Source organism: Centropristis striata, chromosome 21 (assembly GCF_030273125.1).
Source record: "Centropristis striata isolate RG_2023a ecotype Rhode Island chromosome 21, C.striata_1.0, whole genome shotgun sequence".
Taxonomy (NCBI): domain Eukaryota; kingdom Metazoa; phylum Chordata; class Actinopteri; order Perciformes; family Serranidae; genus Centropristis; species Centropristis striata.
In genome coordinates, this window is record NC_081537.1 from 15,385,412 (window position 1) to 15,404,064 (window position 18,653).

Sequence of the window (18,653 nt, forward strand, 5' to 3'; positions counted from 1 at the left end):
TTACGTTTGTGGACATTACATTTGCGGGCATTACACAACAAAATCAAATATGTTTTAATAGGAACAAGGTCCCAAAATTGGTGAGAAATTATAAACATTAGCAAAAAAGATTACAGGTTTCCCTGATGTTGCTGCATGTAGCAGTGCATGTAATGTAAACACTGCAGTAAAACGAGCCTGAAGCAGAAATCTATCAAGAGCTGACATCAGATTGAACCGAGAGCATGAAAAACTGTTGGAAATGAAGCGTTCGGAACAGTCTGAGAGGTTTTTGCTCACACTGATTACTTTAAAATACTTTTACCACATTAATTGAAACTTAGACCAAATTTAATCCAATATTGTAACATTATATATATCACAGAAAATTAAAAAAGCATTATAGTTCCGTGTGCAGTACTATAAAGTTAATGGGCAGTCAGTCTCAGGTGCATCCAAAGTTTTTCACTGTTCATTCTGTAATTTTGGCATAAACAGGCAATTAAAAACAATGTAATGTTCACAGTTTCTATGCAGCTAACTTGGACAAATATAAAAGTAAACTAAGCCAGCCATATTTTTGGTTCCTTTGGGATGATTATTGTAAACATTGTTTAATTAGGACTGTGCTGGAAAGCTGCAGTATACAACCAGCCAAACAAGGTAAACTCACAGTGAGGATTTGAGCAGAGTGAATGGGAAACAAAGAGTTTCAAAGTTGAAAATTGCTGCAGTTACAGTTGCAGGAAAACATTTGGCGTAATCAGAGGTTTCTGTTAATTTGGAGCTAAATCACTTTATCCAGAGAAAGTAATCTGGGATCTTGACGGACCAATTTTGATGCCATTACTGGCAGGAAAATGAGGGTTGTTACCTTTTGCTTTGTCGGAGGTATGAGAAAATATTAATATGTTGACAAAAGGCTGCCAAGAAGTGTGAATTCACATTTACATGAAAATAGGCTATTAAAATTCATGCATGCCAATGTTCATTGCTCCAAGACACAAACAAAACAATTGTATTATCGCACATCCGGCTGTTTGTCTCTATCTTTGTTCAGTCGCAGCTCTTTTATTCTCCTTGTGTTTCCATATTTGTGAAAGTTATGATCTGAAGCAAATGTCATTCTTCCAATTCATTTTTTAGAAGTTTTGTTTATGTGTACAATACAACAATGTAATGGGTGTTATTTGTCTCGGATCACACTATTAAATTTGTACGTAAATCAGTGTTACTATAGGCAAATGAAAGTCGCTGCAGCGGAAAATTACAAAGGACTGTACATTTAATACCATATCACTCTCATGGGTGTTCCAGATATTATAATGTAAAATTAATTAAATCAGCTTTTCACTTGTGCAAAATTACTGTTGCATTGTTAGGCTGTGGTAGCAGGAGCAGCAGCTAATTTCAAGCTAGGTTTGACACTTTTGATGCAAACAGATAAAGAGAGATGACAGTGTTTTCTCTGCACTCCTCACCTGTTCGTGGGTGACAGGGATGAGTCTGTGTTTGGAGAGCTCTCTCAGGACGTTGAGGTCCGTCCTCATGTCCAACTTGCAGCCGACCAGCACCACTTTGGCATTAGGACAGAACTCCTGCGTTTCCCCCTGCCACTGTGTATCAAGAGACATAACACATATGAGTGTCTTTATCAATTAAATGTAGGTTTAAACGAGGACAAGTCATTGTAAAACCAATCTTCCTTTCACACTTACACACTAAACTACAGTCATGGAAAAAAAATATTAGACCACCCCTTTTCTTTAATTTTTTGTTCATTTTAATAGCTGGTACAATTAAAGGTACATTTGTTTGGACAAATATAACGATAACAACAAAAATAGCTCATAAGAGTTTAATTTAAGAGCTGATATTTAGACATTTTCCATGGTTTTCTTGATAAAGTTTTTGGTTATTATCAAGAAAACCATGGAAAATGGCTAGATATCTCTTAAATTGAAGTCTTATGAGCTATTTTTTGTTATCATTCAATCAGCTCCTGTATGTGGATAACAGTATGCACATGTTTTTGTCCACATAATATGGCAGTCTAAATTGAAGTACAATTCATCCATACTCAGTGTATCACCTACATGTGATGTCAGGAGCAGCAGCAAAATGTATTTTAGCACCTACAAAAATATCAATATTTGTGTAGTGTTTGTTATTTTTAGAATATTTTCACCACTTTACCTTGTTGTGAGCGTTAATCTCTATATTCAGTGTAGTTGTCTAAGAAAAAAAATCGGTATTGTGACCAGGACACTTTGTCACTTTGACACTTTTGACATTTGTTTGATCAGCCTGGAAAAACACAAGCATGCATCCTCTTTAAAATTTTAAGTTTTATTTGAATGTGATCTCCCAACAGCTGATCCGTGGTGCCAAAGAAAGGGCTGTCCAACAGCAAGGTATAAAGCGTCGAAAATATTCTAAATGTAGCTTATACTGAAACTGTTATTGATTTTTTTAAAGGTGGTTAAATATGTTTTGCTGCTGCCCCCATCCTCATCCTCACATTTCTTAGCTCCCATGCCAGAACTGAGCCTGCTTCTCCAACCTGGGGCTGTGCCGACCGCCATCTACTGTAGGTAATTCACTGACTATGGATATGTACCTCATACAACCCCACTTTAAACAATTGGAACCCTTTAAGGGACCATGCCAATGGCTATTCTCTCTTTGGTGTTGTCCAATCCTGGCTCAAAGAAGAAAAAACAGTGTTTGTGTCTGACTGGACTTTCATCTTATACCCTGTAACCTGCAGCAAAATTCTGAAAAAACAAACAAACACCATGAGCCCTGAACATGCAGCACATTACTTGCTAAAATAATGTGACATCCTCAAATATGGAAACTGCCCTTAATAAACCACAAACCACAAAAATAAAGATGTTCTGCTACGTGAGCTCACGACAGCATGATTCTCGTGGCTATAAAGGCTAGACGAAGACAGACCACAGACATGACTCAAACTATTAAACCTTTTCTCTCCATCGTCCTCTTTCTCTGTGAGACTCTTGTCATTATCTCCTCACACCATGGCACAGACAACCACTTTGAGCATTGCTGCTCCATTTGTTCTCCCTTACAAAGAGATCTTTTCTCCCGGATGCCTGTGTCGCTGCTGTTACGGGCTGCAGTGTGTTGTGCAGTTGTGCAGAGTGAGCTGTTGCTTTTCAATAGGCCGCTACACCAAACTGTGTGCAACTGGTGAATAGCTGCAATTTAGATGAGTCACAAAGGACCCATGGGAAGAGCAGCGTATTGTTTGTGTTAATGTGAAGAATTAGTAGGAGTTTTGTCCCGGATAAAGAGCAGAATGCGAGCAATCGGTGCTGAGTGTCTGGTTTATCAAAGGAGGAAAATGGAGGCTGGTTATTTTGGATATTGTCAGCTGACGTTTCAGTTTGAGAATATTAGTGCAATCGAGATTACTGCACTTTAAAAGACACAGGCAGCTGAGGACACTGAGGTCATGTTGTCAGTAATATATCTGGGGAATTTACAGGGTTTAATGATCTGTGAGGAGTTTACATTATGTGATTACACACGTTGGGTTATTTAGGCTGATTTTGATATTTTTAGCCAGACTAGCAGTATGACTCTGGGGATGGCAATTTCCGTCTGTTGGTTGGTTCACTTTGATCGAGACTGAAATATCTCAGCAACTATAACAATTTGACTATATTCTGTGTTTGCAAAATGGCTCCCTAGACGATGAATCCCAATGGCTTTGGTGATCTCCTTACTTTTCCTCTAGCCCCACCAGGAGGTTGACATCTGTGGTTTTAATTGAAATGTCTATTAAATCGGATTGCCATGAAATGTGGTACAAACATCCACTAGCATGGCTGTAGACTCTCACATTTAAACTGCATGGTACACATTTTCTTCATGTTGTGGATAGTACCTGCTACTTTTTTGTACCATCTCGGTCAAGGCTCCAAGTCAGCTGAGCCGATACTGAAAGGGGATATGTAGTGTATTTTCTGCTACAGATTTACATTACTCTAATACTAAAAGTTCTGCTGTGTTAAAAGGCCTCTGAATGAAACTTTGTTCAGAACAGCCAGTCCTCAGGTAGAAACTGGTTCCAACCAGTTTAATGACCATTAATATCTGGGAATTGTCAGACAGTAAAGGCATTGGAACATTGAATATAAACAGGTATAGGTTGTATCCTTTTAAGGTTAAAAAGTAGGCTTAGCAGCGTGCTCGTGTCCGGGAAAACGTACACATGCATGGGCTGTAACGTTTGAATTAAATGATCTTACACACAGACATAGAGTCAGACGAACTGAGGGCTTCATTGGACTCGGGACACCTTTTTTCAGCAGCCTCAAATTGACAAAGTTTGTCTCCGCTGTATTTAGGCAGTGTTCTGATTGATTGACAATAAAGAAAACTAAAAGGAACTTCGACTTGGTTTTTAATCCACTCTTCTCACTCAGAGGGGTGGTCAATTTTACACCACAGAGAATTGTCACAAGCATGGCATGGGCCATCCTGTCCAAACCCACCGTTTTTCAACAGTCAAGCTTCCGTCAATAGCGACCCCAATTTTTAAAAATAGAAGCCGACAAAACTATGTACACTATGCTGTACAATTAACGCAGTGCAGACAATTCTCTGTTTAGCTGCCAGTGGAAGGATTCAGCGAGTGTGGTGATAAGCTAAGAGTCCCGTCTGCACTGAGGGGATAGTATCCACAGTGGAAAACAAAGTAGAGAAAAGGACCTGGTGCCAGAAGTGAGTCAAGTTGAGCCAAACCATGCAGTGCAAATGAGGCATTAGTCAGGTTTAGATTTAGAATATTAAAATGGGATTTAGTATTCTTCGCCATAAAAACATGCTTTAGATGGCAGTGTGGAGGAGGATTATGTACCGAAAACATAATTAAAAGTTAAAGGGATATTTATATATATTTATCGTGAGATTTTGGTTTTGTTATATATCTGGAAGTTATGTTTAAATTCAGGAGTTTTTTTGTGGCTAGTCAAAGAACAGATGGACTATTTTTAAAATACTGGCTACAGCTCGACTCCTGTCATACAACAACAAAACAACAGTAAATAAGACTAAAAATGACAACAATAAAATGTTAGAAATCAATAAATAAAAGTCAATAAAATAAAAGTCAATAAACCACAAGAATAATAATGTAGAACCAATTATCAAAACTTTTGTTTGAATGCAAAAGATTTTGTGGTACATTTTTAAACTACAGGGTTGCCCATAAAGTTGGAATCCTTTTGTTCAACTTTATTTATAAAGCACCTTTCATAGACAACAACAGTAAAAAAAAAATTAACTAAAAATGACAACAATATAATGTTAGAAATCAATAAATAAAAGTCAGTAAATAAAACCAACTATCAAAAAAACCCTTAAAAACCAAGGTTATAACATTACTCCAAATTGTTTAGTCTTTAATCCCCTTATAAAAAATACCTGCCACCAGTGGCGAAGCACATGAAAAAGCTGAACTCGTCCGTATGAGTCATGTGCATCAATGTGCTCTATTAATACTGACCGACCCTGTGGTTCTCTATTAAGCTACACTCAAACAGTTTTGTATAACCTGTGATTAGCCCCTTTCACATCAACCAGTGAGTCTGTTCATGCATCCCTTATCCTCTGCTCCTGTGCTTGTCGTGTTTCTGCCCTTTATATATGTAACAAGTTGAGAGCACTTTATGTAGCAGCCTTGTAGGATGGATGCAGAGACAGCCTCGCCATGGCTTTGATTATCTCCAACGTTTCCTTCAGAAATAACTGATACTTCAGTGCAAACAGGCTGCAGGGTAGAAAAGGAAGAAAAGATGCTTGCAGGCTGCTAGTCAGAAGGTCATGAAGAAAAGGTGAGAAAACGTTGCCAGCTGCAAAGCGAGTGTTGGAGCATTAAAAAAAAGGCGATAGCCGGCTAGAGACGGTGATAACATCTTTAACTGGGTAACGCAAGATGAAAAATCTCCTAACGTGGGAGATTTGAATGAGTACTTGAGGAGAGATTGGACTGAAGAGAACAAAGGATATGAAAGGGAAAAGAAGGGGAAGTGATAAGGAGTCAAGTGGTATTTTTGGTGGCAGAAAAAATAGTCTAAGAGGAAAATTGGAGGGTGATGAATTGGTTAAGTGGAAGGCTGTCAAAAAGTGTTATGTACTGCAGGGTGTTTATTGTAAGATAGAGGTTTGATATGTAAAAGTAAATGGGAACAAGACATTTTAAACACATATATTAGATAGAATAAAGATAAGTTCCTTTTGTTTTTGTCTCCAAACTTTGAATAGAGTGACCCATCAATGTGTCACTCAGGCATCCTGGGCATGCATTGTGAAATCACTTTATTCACCGCTATAACTAAGGTCATCTCATAAGGTCAGAGTTCAAGTTAGTTCTCAAGTGGACCCCCTGTAGGTGTGAGAATCCATCCAACATAAAAGATAAGTGAGCTTTTTGGTTTGTATTGATGATGTCATTGATGAGTGATGGAGTGCAGGAGTAAAAAAACGGTAAAAAAGACACCCATATACCCAACAGAATGGGTGCTGGATCTAAGAACAAGAAAAATGTGCACATCAAATAACTCCATGGTGAGATTTCCAGCGTTTTGACGGTTGCCACTGAACTTCGGTGAAGGGGTCTTAAGGAGTATACATAATAAAAAAAATACAAACATGAATCTTATAATAAGCATAATATGTCCCCTTTAAGATCGACTTAAATGTATAAGAACCTTTGCTTTAAGGCGGGACACTGCATGCAAAAATGCACTGGTCAGTTTTGAGGTTTGGGGCTATTTTCCTCCCATAACATGTCTTCTTTTAGAATAGTGGAAAGAACACATCAAAAACAAACATTTACATGTATATCTTACTATATTTGATCCATTTGCAGCTGTAGATTTCTCCTAAATTCACTAAAAGTTAACGTTATTTTGTGTGTAGTACCGCGAACAAAGTCTAAACCTCGTCATCACAGGCATCGTTAGAAAGCTCTCCTGCACAATATTATGTTTTTTACATGGTCTATATTCTTGTTGTTGTTGTTGTTGTTGTTGTTAAGAATGTATAAAAACCTTTAAAGCCCGTTTTCTCAAAATTTGTATTTTCTCATGCTCCGAGCTATAAATCTCAACTTCAACTCCACTTACAGACACCAAACTCACCAGTTTTATTCCTAACTATATTCTGAATGTTTTTACAGAAAGGTTTTTCTGTATATCATTTATACCCTGATTTATAGAAGATTTTGTTCCTAAAAAACATGGACGAAAATTGTTTTTTTTATGGCTTTTGACAGTATTTTCTGATTTATGAAATGATAAAAAGGAAATATCCCAGTTTCCTTCTGTTAAAATCTTTAAATCTAATATATCAACAAAATAAAATAATACATCTGAAATTTAATTTATCCAATGTTTAGATTTATATCCTGGAAATATATGCAAATAAGTGCATATTTAATGAGTTCCCGTCTAATTTGCATATCTGAAACATAACATTTCTGAAAAGTTATAATGCGAAAAATTATTGTCTTAATGTAAATAACAAACTCTGGGAAGTTTCATGGTGATATCTATAAGTTAAAAAAAAATTATAACCTGTAGCTGCTCTGATGCTCGCAGCTCTGATAAGAAACAGAATGTACCCTGAACACTGTCTGGGAAAAAGAAACAGGACACATTCACACTTGTGTTAATGTGACACTGACCTTTTTCAGCACGCTGTCCAGTGTTTCTGGGCGGCTGATGTCGAAGCAGATGAGGACAGCGTCTGAGTCGGGGTACGCTAACGGCCGCACGTTGTCGTAGTAGGCTGAACCTGAGGGGCGAAAAACACACACAGACATTATGACCAGGTGGAATATATGTAATTAAGTTACTTTGCAGAAGAGTTAACTTTTTTATCACAAAGTGAGTCATTAGAGAGCACCTTTGGCGGTAATAAGTATGATTAAATGTAATTACCATGAACCCAGCCACTCTGCAGATGACACTGAGTGGGTGTGATTCATTGCTTTGGAAACGAGCAGAGAGGCCTCGTCCACAACCCCTGGTCTGTGTGTCTGACAGTCTTGAATAAGCCAACAGACGGACATGTGACAGTGATAGAATGAATGGCTCACACAAAGCGTCACCTGGTATTTAAGAATGGCATGTTTTTTTGCTGTGGGGCCCGGAGCTGAATTGAGCATTATGACCTGCAGCAAGGGGACACATTCCTATCCAGAGGGGACAACATTCCCTCTCCATTTCCCTCTTTGTCTCCCAACACTACGTGCTTTTGTCACCGCGCACAGGGCTTTGGCAACACAACAAAATGTGTTTGACAGAAAATTCCCATAGAACCCGAGTTAATGTGAGTCGCTGCCACACACACGGCACAAACAGAAAAACACAGAAGTTGTTTTCAAACTAAAGAATGCTCTCATTGATCCTTTTACTTCTTCTTTTTTCTTTTTACATCAAACTACCTCTTTGTTGTCCTGTAAAACATTAATATATTTTTAATGAATTATTAGAGTTTTATCCAATCAAATGCAATTGCAAATTTATTCATTTCATTTACGAGGGAGGTGGAAGGAGGTGAAGCTTGAGATCTACAGCTCCAAATTATTGTGGTTTTCTAGATACACCCCTCCACATATTCCATTAAATTTTTAGATATATCACATTACAGAAGCCAAAGTTACTCTTACTGTCAATTTACTGTGACTTTAAAACAAAAGTCATATTTGCTGCAATCATCTGTCGTGAGTACTGCTGCCATCTGGCACATCTTTACAAAAGAGTCAAGTTGTTTGGTCAATCAAGGTTTTTTATTTATTTATTTTTAACACAATTACTTATTAATGTTGAAAACTGTGGATTTATTTTTTACGGATTTTTTTTTCTTTTTCTTTCAATATCATTAAACTGAAAATCAAATACTAAATAAAAAATGTGAAAAAATATATAGATTACAAATACATACATTTATATAAATAATAATAAATAAAACTAAATTACAAAGTGAGAGCATTATTGTGAAACAGAATGTGGCACAATAATTGTTTTATCTGGATTTTCAAAATCATGATTGATAATAAGACGTGATTAATCTCCCAGCCCTGTTTAGAAAAAAAATTGAAGATAAAAGTGCCAAATAAATCCCGCTGTGTTTTCCAATGAGCCATTTACAATTAAATCACTTTTGTTATTTGGACATTTTAACAACCTGTCTCCAAATTTAGGCAAGGTTTTAAATGTGATCATACCAATATGATGGATAAATCAGACTATAATCCTTTTTTTTTTTTAAAGCTACCAACTTGTTTAGAATTTAATTACAAAGCATCAACACAGGCTTAGTATATGTGCCCAAAAAAGCAACTACATTTACTGAAAAATTTGTGTCATGCTGTTAAAATTTGGCCCCAGAGCGAACCCGGCGTTTGTGTTGCTGCGGTCAAAAGTGTCAAACTAAAGGCCACAACCGTTTCCCCCTGTCTCTCCGGCTAATTCCTGCTCCTGGGTTTCACACATACTGCGTTCACACATGCACACACACTATCTCACTTTCCCTTTGAATTTTGTAGGTGCAGATTGAGCTTTAACACACACAAAAATGAGGATGATTAATTTAATGAAACACAAAGGGAGCAGGAATGAATGGAAGTGTACCCGACAGTTCCCATAAACCACCCGTAGGTCCCCGCAGCTTCACTGGCAGCAGTGAGGGGGCAGCTGTGGCTCAGCTTCACGCTGTCAGCTCCACCTCTGCATCAGATGGCAGCTGTGATCATCTGGAGTGTTAAAAAGTTTCAGTCTTTGTCCTTGTTAAAAAATCCTTTTGAGAGTTTGTCCTCTACAAAGTCTATAAAGTCCGTGAAAACAGTAAACTGTTATTGTAAAATCAACAAGAAATATACCTAATGTCCAATGTCAAAATTACTCAAAGCTCCTTTAATAAAAATCTGATTTTTGCTTTTGTTGTAAAACAGCTTGAGATCTTTGTCTCAGCCCCACTGAAGCCATGCAAACTGTATTTATGAAATACTGCTGGCCTAGTCTGGGCGATAGGATGGGATGCTGTAAAATAAGTCATTTGCAGAGCTGCTTAGTCAGCATCTTTTCAAGTAGACCAGGCATATATAGGCCACAGCCACGCAGAGTCATGTCTTTTGGTACGCTGCTATCATTAGATCTCGTGCCGACTTTTGCAAAAAAACAAAAAAAATAATGCATTTGTCCACACACTAACACAGGATAGACTGTAAGGTTGTTATTTACAATTTCCACTTTTAATAGCTCAATCTTTCTTTAAATTAAGAAAATCCCAATGATGGATCCTTGAGAGAACATATATTTTTAAACTGCTCAGTACAGTTCTTCCTACAGTTCTTAAATAAATAAAGAACTGTAATGAAATGTTTATGTTTGCATTATTTTATTATTAAGTTGTGGTGTACAAGTCTAATTTTATTTATATTTCATTTATTTATTTTGCTTTTTATCAACCGGCCTATTTATGTTTGGTGTAAAACTGCATGGGGCACCTTTAAATAGGTTGAATTAACAACATATTTTTCTCGTAATTAATGCTGAAGCAAGGAAAGGATATTTTTACTCATGGTTGTGAAATTACAACTCAAGCTAGCAGATGTTACAGATTCTGTTGACAGAAAAGGCTGGAAAATAACTTTAATGAGGATAAAATGTGAGTCAACAAGGACGTGTTACCCAGTTTTCCATCACTTTTCCCCTTAGTGTTGTCAGTATGAAACCTCAGATAGTTTCTCTGAAACTTTTCCACAAGACAAGCAAAGGTTTTTAAAAAGTGCATGGCAGACTGCTGAATAATAACACAATGAAACTCCATTACGCTTTAATGTAACTTTAAAAAGGCATTTTACTCGACCTTCTTATTCTCTTCTTCATTACTTGAAGCAGAAATAATGGAGGAGGTGGAAATCTGTTCTCCATTATAAAATCTAGGACACATAACGCAGCGAGACAACAACAAGACGGTCAATTAGATCAAAGGTATTTTTAAACAGTTTCTCCAAGAACTGTCCAGGGTGCTGATCAGGTGACTATCACCAGGGATCAGTCTAACATGGGATCAGTCTAACATGGGATCAGTCTAATCCCTGTGTTATCTTATGTACCCGCTCTGTTCGGACTGGCCGCCCATTTCGACAATGTGAGCTGTTTATTTAGCACTCTGTCTATCGAGTTAAGCTGATTGCTTTTCTCTGGTGTATTCAGTGAGTTTGTATTCCTTCAGCAGTGATATAGTTGTCGATTGTTCTGCCAAGTCCTCCTCTGTTCGGTGTACCTCGCCCTGCCAGAATAAACAAGCAATAAGGCTCTCCTGAGATTCAGGTCTCTCTGCTCTTGAATCCTTCGCCTCTTTTCATCAGCTTCCAGAATCACAAACCTTCCACAACTGGCTTTCAATTAAAGACTTATTACATTAAAGGAAGAGTTTGGATTTATTAAAGAGGGGTTGTATGAGGTACTACTCCACAGTCAGTGTGTTACTTGCAGTAGATGGCAGTAGGTTTGGAGAAGCAGGACAATAAACCGGCATAGAAGCTCACTGACAGAAGCTTTCACCACTTTACCATGCTGTCAGAAAGCCCTGTTTAAGTTTATGTAGGGGTAACTGAAGTCACCAGACTCCTTTGACAAAAACACAAATTATTCCTTGTAGAACAAGGGAGATTGTGGCCTTCTGCTGCTTTGATCGGTTTGTTTGTTTGTTTGTGTTATTGTGACTTTGGTGGATCTGAATTAACTAGGGTCGGTGGATGGATCAATACAAACACAGGACTGTCACCCAAGAGACCAGTATTCATGTAACGTGTCCAACCTGACTAAATACAAAAGTAAACAATGAAGTTACGTAGCTTAACTTTCTGTCACTAAATGACTACTACATGTTAGATCAGCTACATAACTACCTCACTTCTGGCATTTACATGCATTTATATTACCTTTTTAACTATATTTTGTAACTCCTAACCATGTTCTTTTATGCCCTGACCTTAGGGAAGTAGTTTTGTTGCCATAACCTCGTGAAACGGTTTATAAAACGGGGATCGTGTGAGGACGTGTTGATTTCCTGCAACTAGAATAAGTGCAATCCTGCCAGAGGATTGTGGGTAAGAATAGCCAGAAAAGCATGCTGGAACTGGATGTAGAAGGACATTCTGGTACTTCTGGCATACTGCATTAGTTACAAAATATTTTTCTGGCAGATTAAATAGCATGGCAGTGTGGGTACTGTAATGCACAGCTAGTTTTTGCAGTTTTGCTTGTTTAGCATGCGACTAAAACACAACAAAAACAACATTTGTTCAAAAAAACAAAACATACTCCTACCCTTACACGCTGGTTGGTTTTAAGAGGTAAATATATTGTCATTGTCCAGTTTTCAATTTAATATATGTCACAAAGGATTAGCAATGTACTGCATTCTATATTATTTATGTTTGTTGTTGTTTAATCATAGCTTAGTTTTTGTCTGCAGGGGGACTTTAAATACTTCAAACGTAGGGAATCAAGAAATCTTCATGCTTGCATGAATTCGGCTGCACCACTCCTCATAAAACTGTTAATAGCATAATCTTAGATACTGCTAGTGCTTATTTGACTCTTCATAATAACAACAAATTCACTCTGACACACACACACACACACACACAGTCTGCAACCCTCAAGGCTCCATGATGTCAACTAATCCGTGTTCAGCACTCGAGCAGCAGTTAATGTGTATTGATCTGTGAGCTTTTTTGACCCTCTGTGGAACCTGTAGTATGATGCCCCTCAAGGGAAGATTCCTGCTGTTGTAGCAGCAGCACAAAGAAACGGGCCATCTGTCTCTGTCTCAAACCCTCTGATCAGAAACACACTGGAGGGCTGCATGTTTTAACTCCCTCAAAGGAGAATGAGTGTCATTTAAAGCATTTACAGCTCATTTTTGGGGGGGGGAACCATACAGGATGTAACAGAAAGCATGCAGGTATCTATGTAAGCTAAATGAAATATCATACGTGTGTTAGACGTGTGGCTGCTGTATGACGTTTGGCACAGTGACGCACAACAGTCTGTGAAACAGCAACACCATGCTGTGACTCCACATGGGGTTGTCATGCTTTTGATGTTTGATCTTTAAAAAAAGCTGTTTCTGAATTTCCTCTTGTCTGTTGTGTTGCTCTCAACAACCGGCTGTTAATGTGGGCTGTCTTGTAATTTTGTGTAATTGTGTCCTGCTTTTGAAGCAAATGTCTCTTAGATTCAACAGCAGCTTTGTCATGTCTGTCCTCCCTAAAAGGCTCAGTTGAAAAAGATGAAATCTTTTAGAAGAGCCAGACCAAGTTTCTGACAATAATGTGATACATGAAGACAAATTAACTACATGCTTTGTAAATGTAAATGCACAGAAGCTGTTTTTTACTCCGCCTTAATGACACGACAATGTGCTGCATTACAGGAGTGGGCAGGTTTGTATATCCTGTTCTGATCAGTAACATTTAATCCCTTAAGTGAAATCCTTTAATTTTGCTTTCTGATGTCAATTGACGCCCTACTGCACACCAAACATGTCAAACAAACTTAAGAAATATTTACAGTACAGTATGCACAGTGTTGCAATCCAAGGATTGCAAATGTAATGAAATTGCTATTTTTATGGGAAGTAAGGCTGCAATTATTTTCATTATGACAATTTTCCAGAGCTGAAAGTGACATATTCAAATAACTTATTTTATCTGACAAACATTCAGTTAACTATCATTTAAATAAGACAGATAAACTGTAGATCCTCACATTTGAGAAGCTGGAATGAGAGAACATGAGAATAAACAGTGTGTATTCCTCTTTGACTGGACTGTGACTCTCTTACCAACCTAAATTTACCCTCATTATAGTTTTTAACAGAAGTTGGATCAAGTCATTGGTTTGTAAGAGAGTCTCAAGTCTTTGCATTCAAGTCTCAAGTCAGGAAATTCAACTTCTGACACCTGCACAAGTAATAACGGGGGCTTCCCCAAATGTAATGCTATTTTAACAATAGAGTAAAGATTTATAGAATTTACAAAAAACATGAATGCCTTTTTCTATTTTTATTTATTTGTTAAACTGAACTTAATCAGTTAAAAAAGTAATGCTCACCTTGCACTTGCACAGCATATTGCATTGCTTGTCTGAAAATATTTAATCGAATCAAACATCATCAGATTCATCAGAACAGTGACTTAAGTGCATGCCTCTGGTTTTTAATAAATAGGGGTTAGGAATCGGGCTTGTAACTGGAGCGTTGCCGTTTCGAATCCCTTGACTGACAGGTCAAGGACTGAAGTGCCACTTGTGTTCACTTGTGTGTAAAAAAGGATGGGTTAAATGCAGAGGTTGAATTTCCCAATTGTGGGATTAATAAAAGTAATTCATCTTAATCTTATACTCCACTACATTTAGCCAACAGCTTTAGTTACTTTTCAGGTCAAGATTTAACATAAAACATGATCAATTTAGAGTAATTATACTTAATTAAAACGCATAACAGTATATTAAGTAGTTAAAATGAGTCCTACCTTGAGAAAATTAAAATGCTGCTTACATGAAGGCATCAATAATAAAAATAATACTCCAATAATATATTTGGAATATATAAAACAATGTGAATGGGGCCATTTTGCATAACGGGTACTTTCACTTTTGACACTTTAAGTACATTTTGCTTTTGATACTTTTGTACTTTTACTTAAGTAAGTTTCCAATACAGGACTTTTACTTGTAGTGGAGTAAATCTGCAGTGTGCTAGCAGTACTTTTACTTAAGTAAGAGATCTGAATACTTCTTCCACGACTGCACGACTATGTTTGAATGAATTAAGCTTTTTAAGTCATGCTTTAATTAGACTAGAGTTGTGTATTGGCCATAATGTGGCAATACAATACATAACATTCTACAGAGTTATGATTTAATATAATGTGATAGTGTTCAAGAGGTGATATATTGTGATTTTTAGGAAAACTGTATAAAAACACCATAATTTACCTAAAATATGGTTACTTTTATATGCAATCACAACAGTCAGATCTACATTTGTATTCATCACAGTCCATGGAACGTCCAACATCATAACACTACTGCAATATTGTGATAGTCCAGTGTATTTCCTTGCAGACACACAAGACAAGACACTGGAAATGAGTATAAGCAGAATCAAAATGCAGCACATGCATTGAAAATGTATAAAAAATATAGAAATCTGACTGAATGATTGTTGAATACTCCATTTTGCTTTCTTTTCCAGGCTTTTGAGGCAAAGTTATAAAAACTCTAAATTAAAACCACCTCTCCAGCTTTTCACTGCCTGTTAACTACAATATATCAGGGTTTTATTTATGGCAAATAGATACTCTTAAATCATCAGAATATGTACGATACTTTGGAAAACAGCTATTCAGCACTGAGTAGCTGCAGGTAAACACTATTTCTGCAGTTTGCATACAAACAACACATGGGAGTGAACGAAGCTGTCCTTTACATGCTTCACCGTGCCGTTGCTCATCTGGAGGAAACTGGTGCTTATGTGAGAATCACGTTCTTTGATTTTTCAAGCGCATTCAACACCATCCAACCCAACATACTCAAAAACAAGCTCACAGAGATGGGAGTGGATCTTTCCTTCATCTCCTGGATCACAGATTACCTGACAGGAAGACCACAGTATGTGAGGTTGGGGAACTGTGTTTCTGGGACATTAATGAGCAGCACAGGAGTTCCACAAGGCACTGTTCTGGCTCCATTCCTGTTCACACTGTACACAGGGGACTTCAAATACAACTCTGAGTCCTGCCACATCCAGAAGTACAGGGACAGGAATCTGAATATAGGAATCTCCTATTGAACACCTCAAAGACTAAGGAAATGATCATAGATTTCCGCAGACTCAAGCCCCTCCTTCAGCCAGTGAATACCAGTGGGGTGGACATGGAGGTGGTTCCAAGTTATAAGTATCTAGGTGTATACCTGGATAATAAGTTGGACTGGTCCCTAAACACTGACGCTCTACAAAAAGGGGCAGAGCTGTCTCGTTTTCTAAAGGAAGCTCAGATCTCTGGACATCTGTAGTAAGATGCTGCAGATGTTTTATCAGTCTGTGGTGGTAGTGTGTTGTTTTATGCTGCAGTCTGCTGGGGAGGCAGCATCAGACGCAGAGATGCAAGGCGGTTGGACAGACTGGTCTAAAGAGCTGGTTCTGTGGTTGGAGCCAGGTTGGACACACTGGAGGAGGTGGTGGAGAGATGACCTGTCAAGATGTTGGAGGCCATCCTGAAATACCCGGATCATCCGCTACACAAAACCTTTATGGACCAAAAAAACAGCAGTGGACGGCTCCTCTCTCTCTGTTGCAGGACGGAGAGATACAAAAGATCCTTCGCTCCTACAGCCATCAGGCTGTCTCATTCTTCAAGAGATTCTACCAGACTAACTGAATTTTCCCTTGGGGATGAATAAAGTCATTTTGATTCGATTTGATTGATTCTAACTCTAGACACACAAACAACCAGGATTAAATGGGCAGAACTGTGTATATAAAATAAATCGTTGTTGAGATATAAATACATTCACATCAGTTTCATCAGATCAGTGACACCTCATAGCTCCTGCAAAAGTGTCTGCATATGTTACCTTTCTCTCATTTATTCATTTTTTTATGACTGTATATTTTCAGACTGTACAGCAAGTTCAGCTTCGAGGAACAAAAGCTTTTTATGAAGTAAAGTTTCTTGATGAGCGACCTTTAATGAGCCCCACTGGGCAGGTTTCTTAATTATGAAGTGACGGGAGGCATGTTATCTATTCTGTTAAATATGGTAAATCTTGTTAGTGATTTTTTAATGCTCCGGAGATATCTCCCTTTTTTCTCATTTTGTCTGAACTTGTAAAACTCATTATTAAACATTCACTGTTGTATTTTTGGCCGAACCAAAGGAAATGCTAATATAATAATAATATGACGGTTAGTCAAGCTCAAAGCTGTAAAGTGACTGATAAGAGACGATGACACTGCATGTTGTATCTCTCACCACAACTCTGCTGCATGATTCAGAAGGAACCAAACACACCTTGAAATTGTTGCACAGACAATCATCATTAATACTCTTATGACATTTTTCTCTTCCAACTTCCCTCCCAGCACAGTAATGATCATTAATATTAAAATCCTGTTTGTCCCAGTCATGCCCTTCTGAAGAAATAGTGCCTTCTCTCAGGTTTTCATCCAGGTCTGAATTCCTGAAATGCTTCCAGAAGGGAAGCAGCAGTTAAATTATATGCTATTGATTAATGTATTTTTTTTCCGGCGCTGGAGATATAAGAAATACCTTCCACAGTGATGAACCATTGCTTCTGTACGCTCATGCTGTGTGAACTGTGGGGACAATGTGACTGTCTGCTAAATAACAGGAGGGAAATCAGCCTGTAGGTTCACAAGATTATCATACAGTAATAGAGTCCACTCGGTTCACACACACACACACACACAATCACACAGCATGGATAATCACTCAGCCTATATGCATAAACACCTTGAGACACCCTGCAGAGCCGACACTGTGCCGCTCCGGCTCTTTGTCCCCGTACAGAACTGCATCACATCAATTTGGCATGAAGGTTTTGTGCCTGATTTATTTTCCTCCATTCTCTCATTTTGTTTGTCACATTATTAAACCAAGCCATGCACTGAGCCTCAGAGAGATCAGATCACATTATGGATCTCTGACAAATGCTTTAATTATTGATTTCATTATTTATTTTCTCAATACAATGGGACTGTTATTAGCTTATTTTAGCTTAAGTGTCTTGATGTTTCTCTTCCAGAGTGATGTCTCAGTGGAGCTTAAATTTTAAGGTTAAAGGGACAACGCAGTTATTTATCAGTCTAGATTATTTTGCTATAGACACCTTATCAGAACACGTCACTCTCGCGTCACACGATTGTGCACGCACGCCGGTTGCAGAAATCGCCTTAAACACACGAGAAAACGTAACGCTGTGATCTGTTTTGAATGTGTCGTGGGCTGCCAGAACTGAAAAGGTTCTATTAAAAGTCTAATTTTTATATATACTATTTTTATAAACTATTGCTCAAAAGTTTGGGGTCACTTAGAAATGTCCTTATTTTTGAAAGAAAAGCACAATTTTTAAAAATTTAAATAACATTAAATTGCTCGGACATACAGTCTAGACATTGTTAATGACTATTAAAGCTGGAAACGGCTGATTTTCTTGTGAAATATCTATTATATATTGTTAGCAACCATTACTCCTGTGTTCCACAGGCACATTGTGTTAATCCACGTTTATAGTGTTGAAAGGCTCATTGATCATAAAACACCTGTGCAATATGTTAGCAAAGCCAGCCTGAAACTGTTTTCTGCTGATTTGAGAAGCAATAAAATGATCCTTCCTCAGACTAGATGCATATCTAGAGGTAAAGTTGTAGATTTATACAGGTTAAAATGATTTATTTTTACCCTTGCCAATGTCTTTACTATATTTTTGATTCATTTTATAACTCATTTCATGCATATAACCGTTTGTTTCCAAGGAAAACAACACAGACATTTTTGATTATTATATTACATTATTCTTTTTATAGATTTACAT

General features: G+C 37.6%; 1 protein-coding gene across 1 annotated transcript in view; it reads right to left on the reverse strand.

Annotated features, from left to right (window-relative positions):
• The window catches only part of LOC131960040 (rho-related GTP-binding protein RhoN-like), a 37,798-nt gene that overhangs the window by 3,884 nt on the left and 15,261 nt on the right, over positions 1 to 18,653 (reverse strand). The window contains exons 3-4 of the mRNA XM_059325248.1: positions 7,700 to 7,809; positions 1,461 to 1,595 (exon numbers count right to left, since the gene is read on the reverse strand). Coding sequence (XP_059181231.1) covers positions 1,461 to 1,595; positions 7,700 to 7,809 — 245 coding nt within the window. The remainder of the gene's footprint in view (positions 1 to 1,460; positions 1,596 to 7,699; positions 7,810 to 18,653) is intronic.